We start from the raw sequence: 20,900 nt of genomic DNA on the forward strand, positions 1-20,900 counted from the left end.
ATTTATTTTCTTTTTTATAATACCAGAAAATGTATCCTATTAAAATCAATGGCACTGGAGATTCACTGAGATACTGCTTAATGGGTACATTTTGCAGGGATGAAAAGGTTTTGGAATTTGATGGAAGTAATAGTTGTACATTTTGAATGCAGTAAATGTCAATGAATTATTCACAGTAAAAATAATTTGATTAATTTTTAATATGAGAATCTTACCTCAACTTAAAAAAATTTAAAACATAAAATAAAAATTTCCTCTAAATTGGAGTAGTCTGACCACTAATCCAATAATGATTGCTCTGTCCTTCTTTACACTGATGTCTCACTTACCCAGGATGCTAGTAAAGTGTTGATGAACTAGAGTGGTAAATGTGGCAACGGAAGAAGAAAAACAATGGACCTAGAAAATACACAACTGAAACCTCAATTAGGAAGTGAAGTGCGCTCCATCAGGAAGTGAAGTGCACATTCTTCAGCCTAATGATAGGGCAGAACCAAGGGATTCTATAAGACTCCATTTCTCTGATGTTAACTTCTAAATATATTAAGAAGCTAATTTTATTATGCACATTGTTAATAATCTAAATCTTTATGTGACAATAAGTGGATAGTGCATATGTGCTATACACAGAATGTGAAATCTATAAGTGAGTAAATTATATTAGTGATTAGGCATGAATTATAAAGAATAGGTAAATGCTGAAGATTCTATTTTAAATAAAGAAGTTAAGAGTAATACTAAATTGTGTATTTTGTCAACTTTGGCAGTAAATGATACTGAATAAAGTGCACAGACATACTCTTTGGATTTTACTTTTTCAACAACAGCAAAAAATTTTTCATGATTTTTACCCCAATTATGACTATCAAAGTAGTATCTCTAAAAGGAAATGGCTGATCATTTTTATACTGTAAAGTTATGTAAGTTTACTGGCATGTAGGTTTCAAAATAAATTAAATAAACATGTGCTTTCAATATATTCTGAAAGGAATCAGTTCTTTGTCTCTTTCCTACAGGTATCTACCTTTAGAACATTCTTACTCATTTCCAAATGCTTATCACAAATTATGTTTATGGAACTTGTAATTTCCATTTAACACCAAAGTGGATGATTTTAAAATATGCTCATAGAAAAATTTATGTAATAATTTGTTGATGCTCTACTAGAAGTAAGTTGTAATTCTTAAACTAGAATGTAATTTATAAAACATATAAATGGACATAACACAACTGCCTTAAACACATCCAGGCAAACACATTTTAAAACACATTCACACTGGATTGTAATGTTGTACAAATGTAGACTAAGTTGTGTACAAGAGACATCCATTCAGTTATACTAGCTATGTATATAAGACTTACAAAAATAAAAGAGAATTTCTAGAAATGGAATATTACTTTATAAACAAAAGATAAAGTATTAGGTTGTTCCACTTTACTCTGCAAATGTTTTTGTCTTTTAGGTTAAAAAATGCATACATTTGGTGGTGGTTAATTTTGTTCTTTCTCATGTAGCCACAGAGATTCATAGTAAAGATTCACTCTTTCTTGGCATTTTGAAATACAGATATTTTTAAACTTTTATGGTACTCACAGCTTTTAATAGAAATTCATGCCTCCCAGCGAGATTACCTTAAGCAATCTAATCGCAGTCACCCAGCAGGTCCTACTCTGCTCTTCTTCTGCACAGAGCATTTTCAGGTCTCGGGGCCCTCCCGCTTTGTTAGGCTAGAAGGCCACAGCACATTGTTTATCGTTAATGCATATCTTGAAGGTAACACCTGTTGAAATAAAAGCCACTAAAATTCTCCTATATAGAAGAGAAAGCTGTCTCTTTTTAAAAAGAAATTAAAAGAAACTCAAGCTTACCTAAAAGGCTGAGGATTGCTTTATTGATCTATCAAAATATTAAGCCTGTACCTTAAAGCAGAATCCATAGTTAGTCGGCGCTCCATGTTTTTTTTTTGCCTGCCAGTGACACATAAATATCACTATTGCCAAATTCGCTGAAAAACTGCAAATGCCGTGGTTCCTTAAAAAATATATACAAGTGTTGAAATGGATACATATTTTGCAATATTTCTTTTTGCACTTCTATTATGTTACATAATGTAGAGCTTGGGCAAATAATACCTAAACACAACTTCAGTATAATGTGACAAAAAGAAAAGGAAAAAAATCCCTATGTCATTACACCCTTAAATAATCAGGAAGTGCATACAGTTTTATTTAAATTGACAAATGACAAATTGTTTATAATGTAACTTATACACACATACACACATACATTTCTACTTTAAACTTCCTATTCTCCTTATCCATCATTTCAAGGACTGAGAGAGACAAACACAGAGAGAGAGAAGATAGAAAACAATGACTTTTGAAAATGTTTTCCTAATCCATGTTTCAAATTATGGTAGCACCACGAAGGGAAGAAGGTATGTTTGAGCTTCTGTAGCAGTTAGAGAGGAAAAAGAGATGATACTTCATGAGGCTACAACCATGCCTCACAGTTGTATGCAGTATAATACACCACAGGAAACAAAGATGGGTTGTGTGACTATTGTGCTATACAAGAAGAAGGAAGCTTGTATGGATGAGTTCAGGGAAATTATTTGGCAGTGGACTGTGTCTGATTTTTAAGGCAAAGTGGAATCATGAACAGCTATTTCTTCTCTGGGAAATCTATGAGATTTAGAGCTGGTCATGGGAAATCACTGGGTCATATTATTCTGTGATAGGTTAATAACTTGGAAAAGTACTTAATTCTGAGGTTGAAAGTATAATCAAAACTGGCCAAAATGCATCTGTTCTCTAAAACCTTGCCATTAGCAGTATGGTCTCAGACCAGGAAAATCTGTATCATCTAGGATCTTGTTGGAATGCAAACTATTATGACCCAACCTAGATTTAGTGAATCAATATCTGCATTTTAACAAGATCCCAGATGATCCCATATGTGCTAAAATTTAGCAGGAGTACACACACACACACACTCACACATACACACACAGAAAGCATTCAGCAATATTAGCAACCCTATCTAAATACAAAGAAATTTCAATGTCATTTACAATGAGGTTTTTCCAACTCTGGCAACTAATAATTTCTCTGTATGTCACTGTTCTTAAGCATTTTAATCTAATGAATGACTGCAGTTCTTAAGATCATTGATAAATAAAGCATAAAGAAAGTTATTAACAAAGACCAAGCGTAGGGCCATAGGAAAAATGGGGAAGGAGAAATGTACTCTTATTGTCATTTTTTAAAATGTATTCCTTAGAAGACTAATTTGCTAATAAAATGTCTGACTTATATGAACATGGAATAAAACCATTCCTGTCCAGTGATACTGTAGAAGTCGATATAGCTCAATCACTCAAATGAAAGAAAAAGGAAGCCTAAGAAACACTGGAAGGCAACAAGAAGCATGATGAATCTTTTGTCTTGACTAATTTTTGTTCTTCTATTTAAGGCATAAGACTACCAAGGCTAGGTTGGCATGGTTAACAGTATCGAAACATGTGTGTGAGTATATAAGGGAAGAGATAGAAAGATGGGTAGAGGTTTTTCTGAAAAATTAAGTCACAGATCCATCTTCAACACTTACAGTGGAGGTTACTAACTCTCAAGCAGCTGTTAAATCTTTAGAAAGTGAAAACAACCAAAACCTCCTCATAAGAAGAACAGGACCCAGCATCCATGCCAGGTAAAAATGTCATATTCAACTTTGGAGAACCTACATATTTTGTATCACAGTCACTGAGAAGATTTAACATCTGCACATTTTCCCTTTGGCAGAGAGTATAAAATCATTTCCATATATCGACTGAAACATGAGCTAATTAAAAGAATATTATGTACTGATGGATAGCAAAGTCAGACCCTGAATCTGGTAGAAGGAATACGGCCTGTTCTGTTATATAATTAATGATTGGGAGGGAAAGGAAATGAAGAGTAAAGTAAAAATAAAATGGGCTGTGGATTTTAATGAGAAACCTGTTGAAGAAGTAAGAATACAGGAGTTACAGAGACGTTATCACATCTTCCAGTCAAGAATCACTGGAATGAGAATGAGATAAACATGATTGGATTGAGGAGCCATTTTTCTCAGTCCCTTCCTCTCCCTCTTTTGCAGTACAGAGGATTGAACCCAGGGCCTCATGCATGCTGGGTAAGTGCCCCCCACCGAGCTACAGGCCCAGCTCTAGAAGCCATTTTTCTCATGTGTTAAAAGCACAATGTCAACCCCAGAACACATTTGTTTAAAATATACTTATTACGTTACTGCTTACATTAGGAAACATCAGGAAAAGAGAAACCTCAATGAAATGGTTAAGAGAGAATTTAAAACCTTAATAATAAAAACAGACAAATATTCATCCTAACACTATAATGGAAAAAATTGTAAACTAGTCTAAAAAATGCCCAAGAAAAAATGATCAGAGAAAAATGGTTTCATCCTTCTAGAACTAAGATTACTGTTTTCTAAGAGAGTGACCTTCCAAAGATTACTTTTTTGTTGTTATTCTCTATGCCTTTCTTTATCTCTTTCTCTAGGAACATTATTAACTGCTTCCCCTTCGTTTATATCAGTCTGGCCATGTGCCATTTAATCTGGCAGTCATTCCTTTTTCTTTCCAACACTGTCTATCCTAGGTCAATTTCTATCACCTCCACTGGATTACTGAAATGATCATCTAATTAGCATTCATGCCTCTGATCAATTTCTCTCTTCCTCTCTCTTCCACTACTTCCTCACTGCCTCTCCCATTTCTGTCCCCTCTTTTTCTCTCTCCTTTTCTCACTTTCTCTTCTTGATATCTTAAACTCTTCTTTGTAAATATGTTAATCTTCTAAAGATACTGGAATGATCATTTCTCTTCTTTGTTAACCACTATTTCAAGGGCTTCCTGTGATGGACTGAATGGCACCTCCCAAGACCAAAATATATGCCCATATCCTAATCCTAGGAACTTTGAATGGGACCTTATTTGGAAAAAAAAGGTCTTTGAAGATGTAATTAAAATAAAGATATCAAGATAAGATCCTCCTAGATGATTCAGGTGAGCTTTAAACATAACTAGTGTCCATATAAGAGATACAAAAAATTAAAGAGAAGGTCAAGTGAAAACGAAGGTAGAGATTGGAGTTAGTCACAAGCCAAGGTACATCTGGAGCTACAACTGAGAATTTAAAAGGTCAAATAATGAGAATGGGGAAAAATTGTCAAATAAACAATAAATGAATATTGCCAGTATAAGAGAAGAATATGAGTTTGCAGAGTGCATGTGTATGCAGACAATCAGGCAAGATTTAGGAGACTAATTTCAACACACCTAGAAATATAGCAGAGAAATTGCTCAACACAAATTATTATAAGAATATTTTTTTAAATGTTACAGAGAAATAACAGTTTATCCACAAAGAAGGAACAGTGTTGTCACTGACAACAATAAATGCATGAAAACAAAAGTAAAATACCCTCTTATGAAAATCCTTTTAAGGAATTTCACTTGAAAAATATCAATGCATTGCATAAAATATCAACACATTTATACCACAGACTATTGGGGGGACACAAACTATACACAGAAACATAGAATAGATAGTGCTAAATACTGTGGAATTTAGGCATGTCTAAGAGACCATGTGTGTGAGTATGAGTAACTTCACACATATATCTATGTATCAATGTGTGTGGGTCCAAACACACCAACATACATGTACACATCAATTCTTCCCCAATCATAACATCATAACTTCCTCTGGGAATTTATCATATAGGTAAGGAAACAAAACAGCACACACAAAATAACTAAAGAGTAATAAAGGACTCAGCTGAGTGTTACTAACTGTTTTTGATATTGATGAAGAGAAGGTCCTTACGACTAGTTGTAGTTGGGCACAGTAGAGCGCTCCCATAATCCTAGCAACTTGGAAGGCTGAGGCAGGAAAATCCCAAATTCAAAAACAGCCTCAACAACTTAGTGACACCCTGAGGAACTTAGTAAGACCCTATCCCAAAATTAAAAAATGAAACCACTGGGGATGCAGCTCAGTGGTAGGATCCTTATGCTCAATCTTTAGTACCAAAAAAGAAAGAAAGAAGGGTAGAGGGATCCTGGAGGAAAGGAAAGGTATAAATTACACTGGACCTCAAAACATGCAGCCTCAGATTAGTAGAAAGGAGTAAACTCAGGGTAGGGAAAATGAATAATATATTATGTGTTACTGAAATAAGAATATTTGGACATCATCAAAGATATACAGAAACTAGGGCTGGGGTTGTGGCTCAGTGGCAGAGCACTTGCCTAGCACATGTGAGGCACTGGGTTCCATCCTCAGCACCACATAAAAATAAATAAAATAAATGTATTCTGTCTATCTAAAACAAAAAAATTTAAATGATATATAGAAACTAGTATGAAATAGAACTGAACAATTTTTAAACAGATTATGATAAGTTTTAGAATGCAAAAAAATCACCACCTCTTGACCTCAGGTAATAAAGTAATCCATATAACAAAGTTATTATTTTTTATAACTTTTTATAAGTTTTAATTCACAACTAATATAACACATCACAGATAATTTACCTTTGATGTTCCTTTAGTAGAAAAATATAAACCAGATCTTCTTAGAAGGAAGTAAATTTTTTTCCAAGACTTCTTTCCCTGTTCTTTTGCATGTAAGAAGCCATGGATTTCAGGGTATGTGCTTGAACTTAGAAACATCTGAAAGAAAAATTAGACTGTCCCCTAATATTATGCAAAAAATTATTTTGTAGCCTTTTACCAACCAAATGTAAATATGAAAAACCAAACTATCAATATCAAACATCAAAATTATAAACTATTTGAATATCTACTTGAAAAGTTGGATATCATCTATAGGGTGAAATTCTATACTTTTTATCCTTTCCCATGATTTTCCCTGAGATGACAGGTTTACCTATCAATTTCATTATGTATATAAGCCCACAATCCTGCCTTCAATTATTAAAGACAAGAAGTTCAGCAAAGTTCACTTTGCTGATGAGAGTATACAATCTCTTATCTTCTGCAGTTCTGTTATGGGGCAGTATGGCAGGCTGTTTTTTTTTTTCCCAAAGAGGACTGCAACAATGCTTCCCCATTCCATAGTCATTTTGGCTTTAAACCATGAAGAGGTGGAGTCTGTTTCTCCACCCCGCTGAAATCAGGGTAAGCCTGTCACTGCTTGGACCAATATAAAATGGTGGAAGTAATACTCTGCCAGTTCTAGATACATCTTAGCCTGATGGCTTTCTAAACAACCTGACTTTTGCAAGCCAGTTATCACAAGAAATGTGATTACCCTGAAACTACCCTGGGTTAGAAGCTCAATGAAACTGGAAAAGCTCTAGAGGATGAAACACCACACAGAAAGAGAAAGAGGGGCCAGGAATAAGTGTCACTGTGCGTGTAGTGAAAAGGCCAGCTTAGAAGGGGACCCTGAATCTTCTCCAGCCACTGAGTCAAAGTGCTTCAGAGATGACCCACAGCAAACTCTTCTTAAATTCCTGCCCCTCAAAATTGTTGGCAAAATGCAGGTGGGTGCTTTAAGCCATTAAGGTTTGGAAGACTGTGTTATACAGTAGTAATTAACTGAGAGAGTGGGCACACGTTGGTCAGGGAAAGGAGAATGGAAAGGAGTCACCCTGTTGAGTGTCCATGTTCAGTGTCCTTAATAAGACACTGGAAGTGCATTAGTGTCTCATTAAAAGCAGAAAATAGAAATCCCTATGAATAAACAAATGGAAGAACTGAAAGTAAAAGAAATTATTAACTAAAACAATGTAATTTATTTTTAAGGGTTATTCAGGGAAATGCAGATAGTAGATATTTACATTTTTTAAAGTAAATTACTAAATTTTTTTAATTTAATGAGCCACAGATATTAATTAATTGACATGCAAAACAGGCAAGTAGGTTTTTTAGTTTGAGTGCTTTCCAAGTTATTAAACCAAACCAATTAAATTTTAAAAAGAGAGTCATGGAGGTCACACTAGAAAAAGAAGAAACCTTTTAAAAAGTGGAAACATTGCCTCAGTGGAGAGAAGAGGTCAGGGGCACATGCAGGACGATCTAATTCCAAAGCTTACAATTTTTCTTGTTTTTATAATTTAGCATTAAAGCAATATAACTATGTTAGAGGAGGATTCGGGAAAGGAGGTAGAAGAAAACCTCCGCCCCACCACCGAGTTACAATACGGTGGTGAAACCTGTAGGGAGCGGAGAGCCAGGAGTCCTGGGGCTGCCATTTATCCTAACATTCAGAAGGGGGGCTTCCATGAAACCCAGCAGCATGGAAGCAGCCCTTAGAAAAATCTCTTGGGATTAATCATATTTCTAAAATAGTCTGAAGCATGAAAATAAAGCATGCCATACTGAAAAGCCCACAGGAAACAAATCTATGATAGATATACCTGCCTAATATATTAAAATCATATTGTATTGGAAATATTAAAAGTTATCTTTATGAAATACCAGAGAATACTGAGTGAGATTGGGAATCCCTATAGCTTAGATCAAACAGCAACTCTTATGAAGACACAGCTCAACATTAACCTGTGAAAAACAACTGCAGAGCTTCCGATAACAAATCAACCAATCTATCAAAATTAAAATAACAAACTGTTCATTTATTGTAATGACAATTTCTTAGAAAATGAACCCTCGAATAACTGCTGGTTTGGAAGAAGTGAGTCTAACAGACACAAGACTAAGGTGATTTTTAATTAGATAACATTCATAAGTCAACTAAGAATATCTTACAATTCTATGACAGTATTTCTATCACAGCTATCACAGATGTTGGTGTATGAAATAGATATATCTGTGTATTCTTCCATTCATTTAATTGCTAAATATTTGATCACAAATAGAATTGAAAGTGTTTATTATTAATGCTAATACTAAGTATCTGGTGATAAAATGTCTTCAATTTACTGGAAATTTTGATTTTTCAAAAGACTAATATAAGCTATACACATAACAGAGAGAAAATTCAAGTTTCCTTTCATAGCACACATTTCTAAATGTTCAGAATTCTTTGACAACAGGCCAGAACTTAGAAGAAAAGTATTTTTAGGGGATGTACTGATTTAGGGCATTCTCTACTCAGCTTCTTGTTTGTTTGGTTGGTTGTTTAGTAGGTTGTTTTCTTTCCCCCAGCAAAAATTAAACATTCAAGTCTTCACATTTTAAAATGTGAGCATGCCTAGGACCTAAAAGTTTTCCATTATTATGTGATTTCTTACATATTTTAATGAACATATATATTTACCTGCAAAATCTGGGTCGGGGATATTTCACCATTGGTTTCAGTTGCAAAAGACACCATATGCTCTGGAAAAAAATACTGACCAAAAAATACAGGTTAAATTATCGCTAAACCCATGCTAGAAAAGATTCGATTGTGACCAATATAGTAATCTAAAGCAGAAGATCATTAAGCCAATGAATCTAAAATCCACATTAAGTGCTTCAGAAAATACTGGTCCTTGGATTCCACCCTCAGGCTTCTTAATGAACGTGGGCAGAGTTGGCCCATATGATGATGATGTCAAGAGATGCTCGGACCTGGAGTTTTAGAACACTGCTCCCACATCTCTTCCCCAAGTCCTGCAACTACTCTACCAGGTACTAGAAGACTACTGGTCCATTTTACAAAGTCAGAGCTCACAGAAGTCAAGGGCAAAGGCTGTGCCCAGGGTCATAGCCAAGAACATAGAGAAACCAGGATTCAGTGGAGGAAGTTAAAGTCCAATTCTTTCTACCTACTGTTTTTCCAAACTTGTTTAATCGTAAAATTCACCCACGGCAGTTGTTTAAAATAGGAATTCCCAGACCTCATTCCTGGAGTTTCTGATTCAGTAGGTCTGGCCAGGTCTTGGAGTCTGTGTTTTTAATAAGTACTGGGACTCCCTTAGGTAAATTTTATGATCAGACAAGTTTGGAAAAATATATTCTACTATATTTCCTCTAGGACAGGGTTTTTCAACAGCAGTTCTACTAACATTTTGTCTAATAATCCTGTGTTGTGGGGCTGTCCTGAGCCTCAGAGGACGTTCAGCAGCATTCTAACCTCCAGCTTTGGCGCTGCTCCTGCTGACCCCCACCCCACTCCCAGTCCCACAACCGAGAATGGATCCAGACATTGTCAGATCACCCCAGTTGAACAACTGGCTCCAACTCTACAAGTGAATGTCCAGTCTTATTTAAATACAAAATAAATAAAACAGAAATGAGCTCTAAACCATATTTCTTTAAATACGACTTTTAAATTCTAGCCTTTAATAAAGATTTGCAACAAGAAAACACTTTCCCTTCAAATCTATTTAATTTTTATTAGAACTCTTATTTTCTTTGTCAAAGATCATCCCATTATGTTTCTATTAATAGGTTAAAATAAAAGCGAATGTAAGAGGTCTTTCAGGGTTTGGAAATATTCTATTATGGTGTGTATCATATATTTTTCATAAAGGATCATTTCAATCCAATTATCCAAAACTTAGTGTAAAAATATGCTACTGCTGCAGAGACAAAAACAATTTAAAATAATGAGCCCAGAGGCTATTCTGACTTCTCTAGATCCCTAGTCTTCATTAGAATGTGACATACATTTATTTTCTTTTAAAGAGAATTATAATGAAAGTAGTATTTGCTAGATAATATACTACTCTTTATCTCACTTCTATTTAGCTAAAAAATTATTGCATTAAAACCAAAATAATTTGAAGCATCAAGATTCATGTCAATCTTAAACTTCTGGCTAAGCTACACACTCCCAATGATTACCAATCTATTTTTGTTTTAAAAAGTTTCTTACTTAAGTTTCCTAAATACTGTGAAAAAACTTAAACTACATGTTGGAATACACTAGAAGACCTATAATAATTCATCTCTAAATCAAATGTATATTTGCTTTGTCTAGTTTTCCTATAAGGCAAGAAAAAAAAAGCAACAATTCCTCCAAACTAGGTTTATCGGTATTTTTAAGTTAAATAATCAAATTCATCTCAATTGAGATTCTGCCAGTAAAACTGAAGAAATGTTTTACATGTTTCTGAACTTCTGTGTATCATGGTGACTAATCATTGTTAAAATAAGTAATGTGAGTATAATTTTAAAAGGCCAGAATCCTAAACTACAACTCACCAAATGAACAGTATTTTATTTATAGTGACACTCTTCTTCACATAAATTTTAACTGATTCATTTAATTTTTATTAACTTATTTGAGATTTCACTTACCATTGGGTTTTTAAAGAATTCATATTGGCATAATTTTTTCTAAAGTACAGCTTATTTTCTTCTTCCATTCCCCAGTTAGACAGCACTTCAATAACCAGTTCATGGTCTTCTAGTGTTCTTTCTGTAAAGAAAGCTTCAGTGATATGTTGATAGATAAATAGACACACAAATAACTGTACAAACATACAAAACAAATTGTATACATGTCTCTTATGCACAGAAAATTTTAACTCAATTCTTAAATATCCAGATTGATAAAAATTTCTCATCAATTTTGAATTAGTAATGTCAATTTTTATACCAAAGCAGTCATCTGAAAAGAAAAATTACATATCACAATGTACATTTTGCTAATTCTCGATTTCCTTTTATTGCTATGTAAATTTTGATATAAGTTTGATAACAAATCTGCATTAAGATCTGAGAGCTATTCTTCCTCCAACTCATCATGGTGCCAAAATTAAAATATTTGTTTCAGGGTTGAACAATTCACCTCATTAAGGGATGAAGAATTTTGACAGGTTCAACACACATTTAGGAGGGATAATCTGGCTAGATGAGAAAAAAATTAAAATAGATGCTTTAAAAAGAAAATGTTATTCAAAGTAAATACAGATTTTTAAGAACCTCAATTCTTTATGGTACTTTGCACTTTCAAATCTAATATTAAGGAAAATATAGTTTTTATTAACAATGAAGATAATTAGGTAAGGTGGGAAAGCACTGGGTAGAAAAGATACTTGAATGATTGAAGCAATGGCAACTTAAATAGGCAAAACATAATACAAAATTCCTATTTCAGTAAGAAACTGTAATAGTCTTATTCATAATGGTCCCAAACTAGAAGCTACCCAAAAGCCTACTAACATAAATATGAATATGACATGAAAATGAATAAGTAAGTTAGATAAAAGCATATACTACAACCATTCCCAGCAATATGGACTAATTTTACAGACATTAAGTGAAAGAGGTCAGGAACAGATAGTACATGCTGCTTGATTCCATTTACGTAAGTTCAAAACAGGAAAAATTATGCTATCGTGCTAGAAATTCAAACAATATGGATACAGGGTAAATGAGGCAGGCAGAGAACCTATAGGGTAAGGTCAGTGCTGTTTCTTGATTTGCATGTTGGTTACCTAGCTACATGCAATATCTGAGAAGTCATGGAGTTATCTACATTGGCTTGCTCACTTTTCTTGATGTATGTCATAATTCCATAAAATACTGGGGGAAAAAAAAGTAACTATGAAATTATCAATGCAAAAGAGGAAATGGAGAACCGCCAACAAAGGAATATAAGATTCTCTGCTTTTTTAGTGTTTCTAGGACCTTTTTGAAAAGTATCTATGCCTCAGAAATTCAACGCTCAGTAGTGATCTGTGACCTACTGCACCTGAACCCTTGAAAGTAATGTCATCCTTAAATAGAAGCTTATTCATCTGAAAAGAAGTTCTTGACAGAGTACTCAATGAATATGGATGAGTTCGAGTTAAGTGTACATCAACACTCAGGGTTCTGTTCCTAACTCTGATTGTTCCTTTTCTGTCTCATGACTGGCTCCCTTCACTGCTTCTCTTTCCTACACCTCAGTCCTTGGCTCAACACTTTCCTTTTTCCTTCCCCAAACTAATTCACCCCCTCCCCTTTTCCATCACATGTCAGGTTCCTTGAACTGAAATCTCTGCCTATAATTACCTTCAGTCATACTCCAGTCCTACCCACTGAGATTCTCCACCACCTCAATCACAGTTCATCTGAAACGAAAGTCAGGATGGTGGTTCTTCAAAATAGTATACATGGAATTACCATATGATACAGCAATTCTAGTTCTGGGTGTATGCCTCAAAGAAGTCAAAGCAGAGATTTAAAGATATCTGTACACCAGTGTTCACAGATGCATAATCCCTAAGAGCCAAAAGGCTAAAGCAACCCAGTGTTCGTCAAGGGATGAATACATAAACAGAATGGAATAGTCACTTTTTAAAAGGGGTGAAGTTCTGACATGCTACAGCATGGATGAACCTTTGAGGTAGTATGCTAAGTGAAGACTACAAGCAGAAAAGGACAAACACTGTAATGATCCCATTTATACAAGACACCTAGAACAGCCAAATTCATAGAGACATTAAGTTAGATTGCCAGGAGCCGGGGGCGAGGAGGCAAGGAGCTATGGTTGAGTTGATATGGGGTTTCAGTATGGAAGATAAAGTGTTCTAAGATAAATGGTGGTGACGGTTTCATGACAACATGCATGCATTTAATGCCACTGAACTGCACATTTACAAATACTTAAAATGGTAATGTAGTTTGGCAGCTGTTAAGTTTTCATCCATCCAATCGACAAAAATTCACAGAAGGTCTATAATGCGTCAGAAACTCCTCTTGGAGTTGAGGTTTTTTGTAGCGGATAAGACAGTAGGGAATAAATGCCTTTGTGAGGCTTTTGGAAAGAAACAGACAGTAGTAAAATGTAAATCTTAAAGGTGGCAATAAACTCTACAGAGAAAAATGGAGCATGGAAGACAGAACTTGCTGGTCCTAAGGAGATAAGGGGGGAAGGAATCCATTTCCAATAGCTTTCCAGGGAAGGGCATATTGAGAAGGAAGTCTTTGAACAAGACCCAAGATACAGAGAGCATGAGCCCAGGGGATACTCAGAGGAAGAGGAAGAAACAAAGCTACTGAGGTGAGAATAAGGCCAGCATTTCTGAGCTTGGCAAGGAGGTTAATGCCAAGTGAGCACAGGGGACAGCACCAGGAGAAGAGGCTAGAGGGGTAATGGGCATGAGATGGGAGGCTACACAGAGCCCTACAGTCCTTAGTAAGGATTCAGCTTTTCCTCTGAGTTACATGAGAAATCATGCCAAACACAGGAAAAATCTGAGCTGACATGTTTTAACTGGATCATACTCAATACTGAGTGAAGAATTGATTTTGAAAGTTGTAAGGGTTGAAAACAAAAATACTATTTCACAGGCTACTTCAATGATCCCAGAGAGAGCATATGGCTTAGAATAGCATAACAATAGTCATTTTATAAAAGAAATAGGCACACTCTGGATCTATTTTGAAGGTGAGCCAACAGAATTTGCTGAAAAATTAGATATGAATGAAAAGTAAATGAAAGAGTACTCAAGGAAGATCCCAGGTTCTTGGTGTAAGCACTTGAAAGGCTGATTACCATTACTGAGCTACTGAGCTAGGAAGACTGAGACAATAAAGTTGGGTAGAGGTTGGGTGATCACTAAGATGTCATATGGGAAATTGCGTCCTTAACAATCCTTACTTCACTACTTCTCACACAAACCCTGCTGGGATTTTAAAGTTTATGAAACACAGGTATGCATTAGTAAGCACTCTAAGTGGTGGGCACTGTATCTATGATCCTTGCAACTACAGTGCAAGAGAATGATGAGGTATTCATTAAGATGTTAGCTTGTTTGCTTTGCAGACCTGTGTCTCTTTGTAGTCATTGTATTTCTCCGCCGCAAGGAAACAGCCTTTATTCTGTCTTCTGTAGGGTGTGCCAGGCCAGCTCAGGTGCAGGTAAGACTCGGGGAGTTGGGTAGGAGCAGGCTTGTGGCGAGTAGCCTGCAAACTTGTTTATTGCAGGAAAAACCATACATTTTATAAGTTTCTTGCCCAATCACAATGTGCCATGGGGGATCAGACCACCAGGCCCCTAGACACGTTCCCTTGGTAACACTAGGTCAATTTGGGGGCAGTTGTTTACATTCCTAGGTGGTCAGAGCAGAATGCTCCTCTCTGCAAGTTTACACACTTGAAACATTAACTGCTGTGAGCCAAGAACTAGGATTTCTCCCAACAGTCTTCAACTTATACCATACAGAGAGGAAAATATGACAGAGGGATTTTCTTGGTTTTTGAGTTTCAAAGTAGACTTTATTGATCTATGGTAAATATAATTGCTTAGAGAGAATTAGAGTGAGCCCAGTCCTCCATTGTCTCTTACAGGGATCTACCCTCTGGTTCCTGGGAAAGGAACCAAAATAAAAAGGTTAATATAGGAGAGGGGAGAGGAGAAACTCAGAGAGCTAGATAGTAAATGTATGGTTCTGGTCCCGAGTGACCCTATATACTGCCTTTTTCCAGCACTAGAACCATTTCTGGGTGATAAGAGCCCAAGTTTAAATGTATTGTGTGACTAAAACCTTAGTCTAAAAAACTCTATTTATTCTCAAAGAGCTGGGGATGTAGCTCATGGTAAATGGACCACCTAGCACATGTGAGGCCTGGTGGGTTCAATGCACAGCAGCACAAAACAAAACAAAGCAACTCTCCTCAATAAGCCCTGCATCTAGCACAGTGAGAAGCAATGGCTGAATCAATGTCAAGTCTAAGCAAAGAGAGCGGCCATCTCAAGTGCCCCAGAGGGAACACAGAAGGCTAAAAGAAGGTCATGAATGTAAGAGTCTGTATGCTTCAGGCAGTAACCTTGGAAGGGGCAAGAGTTTCCAGGACAAAACAGAACAACTGGATAAGAATCAGAAAAATACCTTGTTTGGGACTTAAATGCCCCACCACAATGTCAGAAATGTGAAGGTGGGTCTCAATGTTCAACTCAGAACATTTTAGATCTATAGGCAACTCACTGATAGAAGTTAAATTATTTACCCCAACAAGTCTAGGAACAATCCAGAGAGTAACCAAACAACAGAAAATTAAAATGTCAGCAAGGGCAGGAGACTCAGTACAAAATTAGCTGCAGTTTGTGAAATAAAAGTTGCATCTCGGCATGTCTCAGTCTGACAGTTGTTTCATTACTATATTTGATTCTTATAATACTTTTAAATAGATGAATGGTGGCCTTAAAGATATCATATCCTAATTCATGGAACCTTTGTTACCTTACATAGCAAAGCCTTTGCAGATGTTATTCAAGGCCTTGAGCTGGAAGAATATTTTGGATTAACCAGGTGAGCCCTAAATCCAACCAAAACCATCCTTTTAAGGAACAGGCAGAAGGAGAATAAACACAGACAGAAAAAGAAAATGCAATGTGATCACAGAAGCAGAGATCTCAGTGGTGTGACCACAAGCCAAGGAATACAAGCAGTCACCAGAGTCTGGAAGGAACAAGGAATAGATTCCCCTTTGAACTCCCAGTAGGAACATAACATCCAGATTTGTGAAATTAAACATTTTTATTGTTTATGTCACCAAGTTTGTGGTAATTTGTTATAGCATCCCTAGGAAATTAATACAATAATCTAATGAGCAAGCCATGTGTTCTGAGAAAAACTGAGATTCAGAATAGCCAACCTGCCAGGGTTGGATAGCAGAAACACATCTGACATCAGCTGATGCTCTCTCCCTGCATAGCACTGCCTCTGCTACGGAGGATCCCATCCAAGAGACAAATCCTGCCCCTCCACTGGGTCTATTTATATCACACTCATTCTTTCTGTATCAGCCAAAATCAATCTCTCATTTTCTTGCAGTTTTTATATTTTCATTGCCTCAATTTCTTTTATTTTGAAATGTATTCAAAATATTCACTAGCTGAAAATAAACAACCACATTTTAAATGTAAGATATAAGACAGTAATGGGCAACATTTCAAATTACATCAATCTTAACCTTCCATGAAAGTAATTATAAATCCTCTTACGTTGGACAGCATTAAAAAGTAAACACAACTACACTAAGATTTTTCTGTCACTCCAGTCAGAATGACAATTATCAAGAACACAAACAATAATAAATGCTGGCAAGGATGTGGGGGAAAAGGTACACTCATACATTGTAAGTGGTGCTGCAAATTAGTACAATTACTCTGGAAAGCAGTATGGAGTAACCTCAAAAGACTAGGAGTGGAATCACCACATGACCTAGATATTCCACTCCTTCGGATTTATCAAAAAAAAAAAAAAAAAAAAACTAAAAGCAGCATACTTCAATGTTTATAGCAGCACAATTCACATTAACCAACTTCTGAATCGCCCAGATGTCCACTGATAGACAATGGATCAAGAAAATGAGGTATAAATACACAATGGACTTTTACTCAGATATAAAGAAAAATAAAATCATGTTTGCCAATAAATGGATAGAAATCATGAACATCATGCTAAGTGAAATATGCCAGACTGAGAAAATCAAGTCTTGAATGTTTTCTCTCATATGTGGAAGCTATAGCAAAAAAAGGAGTGGGGGAAGATGAATATCATAAATGCACAGGGAAGATCAGTGGAATAGAAGAATGACATTGAAAGGGAAGGAGGAGGGACAGGGAAAGGTACAGAAGGATGGAATGAATTAACAAAATCACATTATATTCACATATGAATATACCACAGGAAATTTCACCTACATGAAAACACCAATCAAAAATAGATAAATGAGTAAAATGTAGATCAACAGAGTAGACAAAGGAGCAAAGTGGGACCAAAGAGGGGAGTGTAAGGAAAGGGAACAGGGATTGAAATCAAAATCCATGCACCATACAGCTTGTCAAAATGTAGCCAATATTATGTAGAACTACAATCCTATAGTAAAAAAAAAAAGATTTTAAAAAAGTAAACACAAAAAAAATTGAAAAATCAAGCTGCATTTGAACAGCTATAACAGATGTGCAACTAAAATAATAAAATAAAAAATAAAAATAATAATGCAATGCCCGTGGTTACCAAGAAGTGAAATCTAGTCAGGGGATTTTTTTTGTTGTTGACTATATGGAAATAAACATCAGAATATCAAGTTAGGAGAGAAAAATAAGGAATAAGGTATTTCAGAAAACTTCACTGAATGTTAAATAATGCAATTACTGGCATCAGGAAAATATTCTCATAATATCAAGAAGAAAAATGTCTTCAAAAAAGTTATAAACTAGAGTACATGTAAGAAAGTGAAAGATATACTTTCCATACCTTTAAAGACTTCTGGTACTATCCTACTGAAAACTCAGATAACAGATAGAGAAAGCAAATTAGAGTCCAGAGGGTTGAATGCAGTTAGGATTTTTGCCTCATAACCAGCCTGGTATTGGAGATAAAATTTTCCTGCCTCAGAATCTGGTTTTTAAAGTCATATTACATTAAATATTATTTTTAAATTTATACATTATTATCTCAATTTGGAAGCATTGTCACACACTGTCCCCCAAGCAATATCACTATGCTAAATATTAAGGCTACAATAATCCAATAACCCCAAGTGGCATAATTGATTATCAGTAAGTCACATGTACATTAAAATAGTATTTTCTATTTACTACAGAGAGTCATCTAAACATAGACCTTTATTGGCAAGAAGTTCAACAGGAATATACAGGATGATGAGATGGATTACTTTGCCAGGAAAAGGAAAACACTTGAAAGGGAGGGGAAAAGTTGCTGATGACCAACTTTATTTGCCCATAAATATAAATGGGCATAAAACAGCATTACCAAGAGCTAAGGAAAGGGCGGACCAGCTGGCTTACAATAAGCTTTCTCTTGACTGTCCTCCTTTAGTGTCATCCTAAATGCAACAAATTTTAACCAATCAAGTAATCCTACTAAGTAATTTATAATGTATTTTTTAAATACCAAAAAGACACATATAAATTCTACAACCAGAGGCTCTTTGCTGCAAAGTTCAAAACCAAGAATGAACTCAATCATGGCATCACCATTTAAGAAAAGACCCCAGGTAGGTATCACACAAATTCAACATAATTATTTTAAAGACTTTATTTTGTTAAAATTTCATGCAGTTTATCTAAAATACTATATTAAAATATTATTAAAAATTAGACACATTTTTAATCATTTAAATCCTAACCTCCTATTTCCTACCCCCAACTGTCTAACCAATAATTTATTAATTCTATTTTTAAACTCTTTCTGGAATTATTTCTAGACATTATAAAATGAATTACAATGATCAATTACTACATATATGTATGCAGGAAAATAGGAGGAAAGTCTTCTTAAATTACTTCAAAATAGCAACTATGAAGGCAGAAAAGGAAAGAAAAGCTTCAAAGAGTTTTAACAGCTTCTTTAAAACAAAAACAAAAGCTTCGTACTGTTTTTTAAGTTTTAGTTTTGTTTCAAATATATCAGTGAGATCTAATGGCAACAGAAAAATATAGTACCAAATAATGATAACTACATGTAATTCTGTTTAATTTTCAGGAACTTTTCTTTTCAAAAAGAAAAGAAGAAGAAGAAGAAAGAAGTTTCTTCTGAAACTGTTGATTTAACTTCAAAGTCTTTTAAAAAACCTCAATCCTCCAAGAATGGAAAGTGCTCACCTGTGACCTTCTGCCTGGATTTCTTCGCTGAATCTACTGAAAGTACAGCGTGGGGCTCAAATAGAAACCTGAGTCCCTACTCTTCTCATCACTTGATAAGAGAAGAAACAAAAGTGGCTTTTACCTCTAATTCGCCCAGAAAACAATTCTTTGTATACCTTTGTTACAGGAAACTCCAGGAGACAAATGGTCCTTGTACTTCTCTGCACTGGGTAGAAACTACATACATTTTTGTCAATCTTATTTTCAGATAAAAATGAACAGCCTCTGACCAAGCAAAACAAAAACTGAAGAAGCAAAGAATAAAACAGGGCTCAATTTCTAAAAGGTTCCTTAACCTAAGAATACTACTTAATACCACCAGGATCCCCCAGAAAATTGCCACTGCCAGATTCAACTCCCCAAGTGTGATAATAGGAAAATTGTGACACTTTGGCTTGATGACTACAAAAGCCCTGTAGTTGGTTCTTCAGTGAATTGAAATACACTTTATATTAACTCAGACCCCAAAATCGCCACTTATATTCATAGAAAGCCTTATTCTCCACAAAATGTTTGCATATATGTTATTTCAAGATGACTGCGGTAAATATCAGAAGCTCTATAAACAGACTCCATATATTCCAAGCTATCCAGTGTATCCTTAAAGATTCAGAGTAAATTTCCAGCTGGGCATGCCATGTGATTTCCTTGGCCTCCTTTCCAGACCTCTTTATTTCTGTATTTTGCAATCCAGTCTTTAAATTATTTGATATATTTTACAGTTTAATACAACTTAGTTTGAAACACCTACGTGACTTCAACCCTGGGTTCAAAGATGTATGTATATGTATATGCAGAGTCCTTGCTCCCATGGAATTACTGTCTAATTTTAATAAATGATTATTATTAAGATAGTTGTAGAAAATGTTAAGGTAGCAAAAATATATATGATTTGGGCCAATTTGAGGCTTTAGGAAGATATCTTAGCTAAGCCTTTTTAAATTTCTTTATTTTAAAATCATCTTTATGTCTTTTTTTCTGATTACTAAAAGGACATATTTTTATTAGGGAAAAGAAAACTGGAATCACAATTTAAATCTGTCAATCTGGAATAACCTCTTCTCTTCTTGTCTTTTTTCTCTGGGCCTAAATGTGTGTATATTTTTTATAAAATTTAGGAACACTATAGCTTTATACACTGCTTTTATTTAATCATCATTAGTCTTTAAAGAAGAACTTCAAAAACATGACAAAAAGCTGTATGATCAAAAAATGTTGTACCTCATGAATATACAATAATTTATAACGTTTTTATATTATACCATTAGGCTTCACTTTCCTGGTTAATTGATATTGTAAATAATTTGCTTTGA

The 20,900-nt window shown here is 35.0% G+C and overlaps 1 protein-coding gene across 1 annotated transcript in view; it reads right to left on the reverse strand.

Moving 5' to 3' along the window:
* The window catches only part of Grb14 (growth factor receptor bound protein 14), a 69,524-nt gene that overhangs the window by 13,037 nt on the left and 35,587 nt on the right, over window positions 1-20,900 (reverse strand). Inside the window, 7 exon segments of the mRNA XM_047546838.1 lie at window positions 1,633-1,728; window positions 1,921-1,965; window positions 1,967-2,032; window positions 6,600-6,737; window positions 9,310-9,384; window positions 11,280-11,305; window positions 11,308-11,400. Of these exon segments, the coding sequence (XP_047402794.1) occupies window positions 1,633-1,728; window positions 1,921-1,965; window positions 1,967-2,032; window positions 6,600-6,737; window positions 9,310-9,384; window positions 11,280-11,305; window positions 11,308-11,400 (539 nt within the window).

Source organism: Sciurus carolinensis, chromosome 3 (genome assembly GCF_902686445.1).
Source record: "Sciurus carolinensis chromosome 3, mSciCar1.2, whole genome shotgun sequence".
Classification (NCBI taxonomy): domain Eukaryota; kingdom Metazoa; phylum Chordata; class Mammalia; order Rodentia; family Sciuridae; genus Sciurus; species Sciurus carolinensis.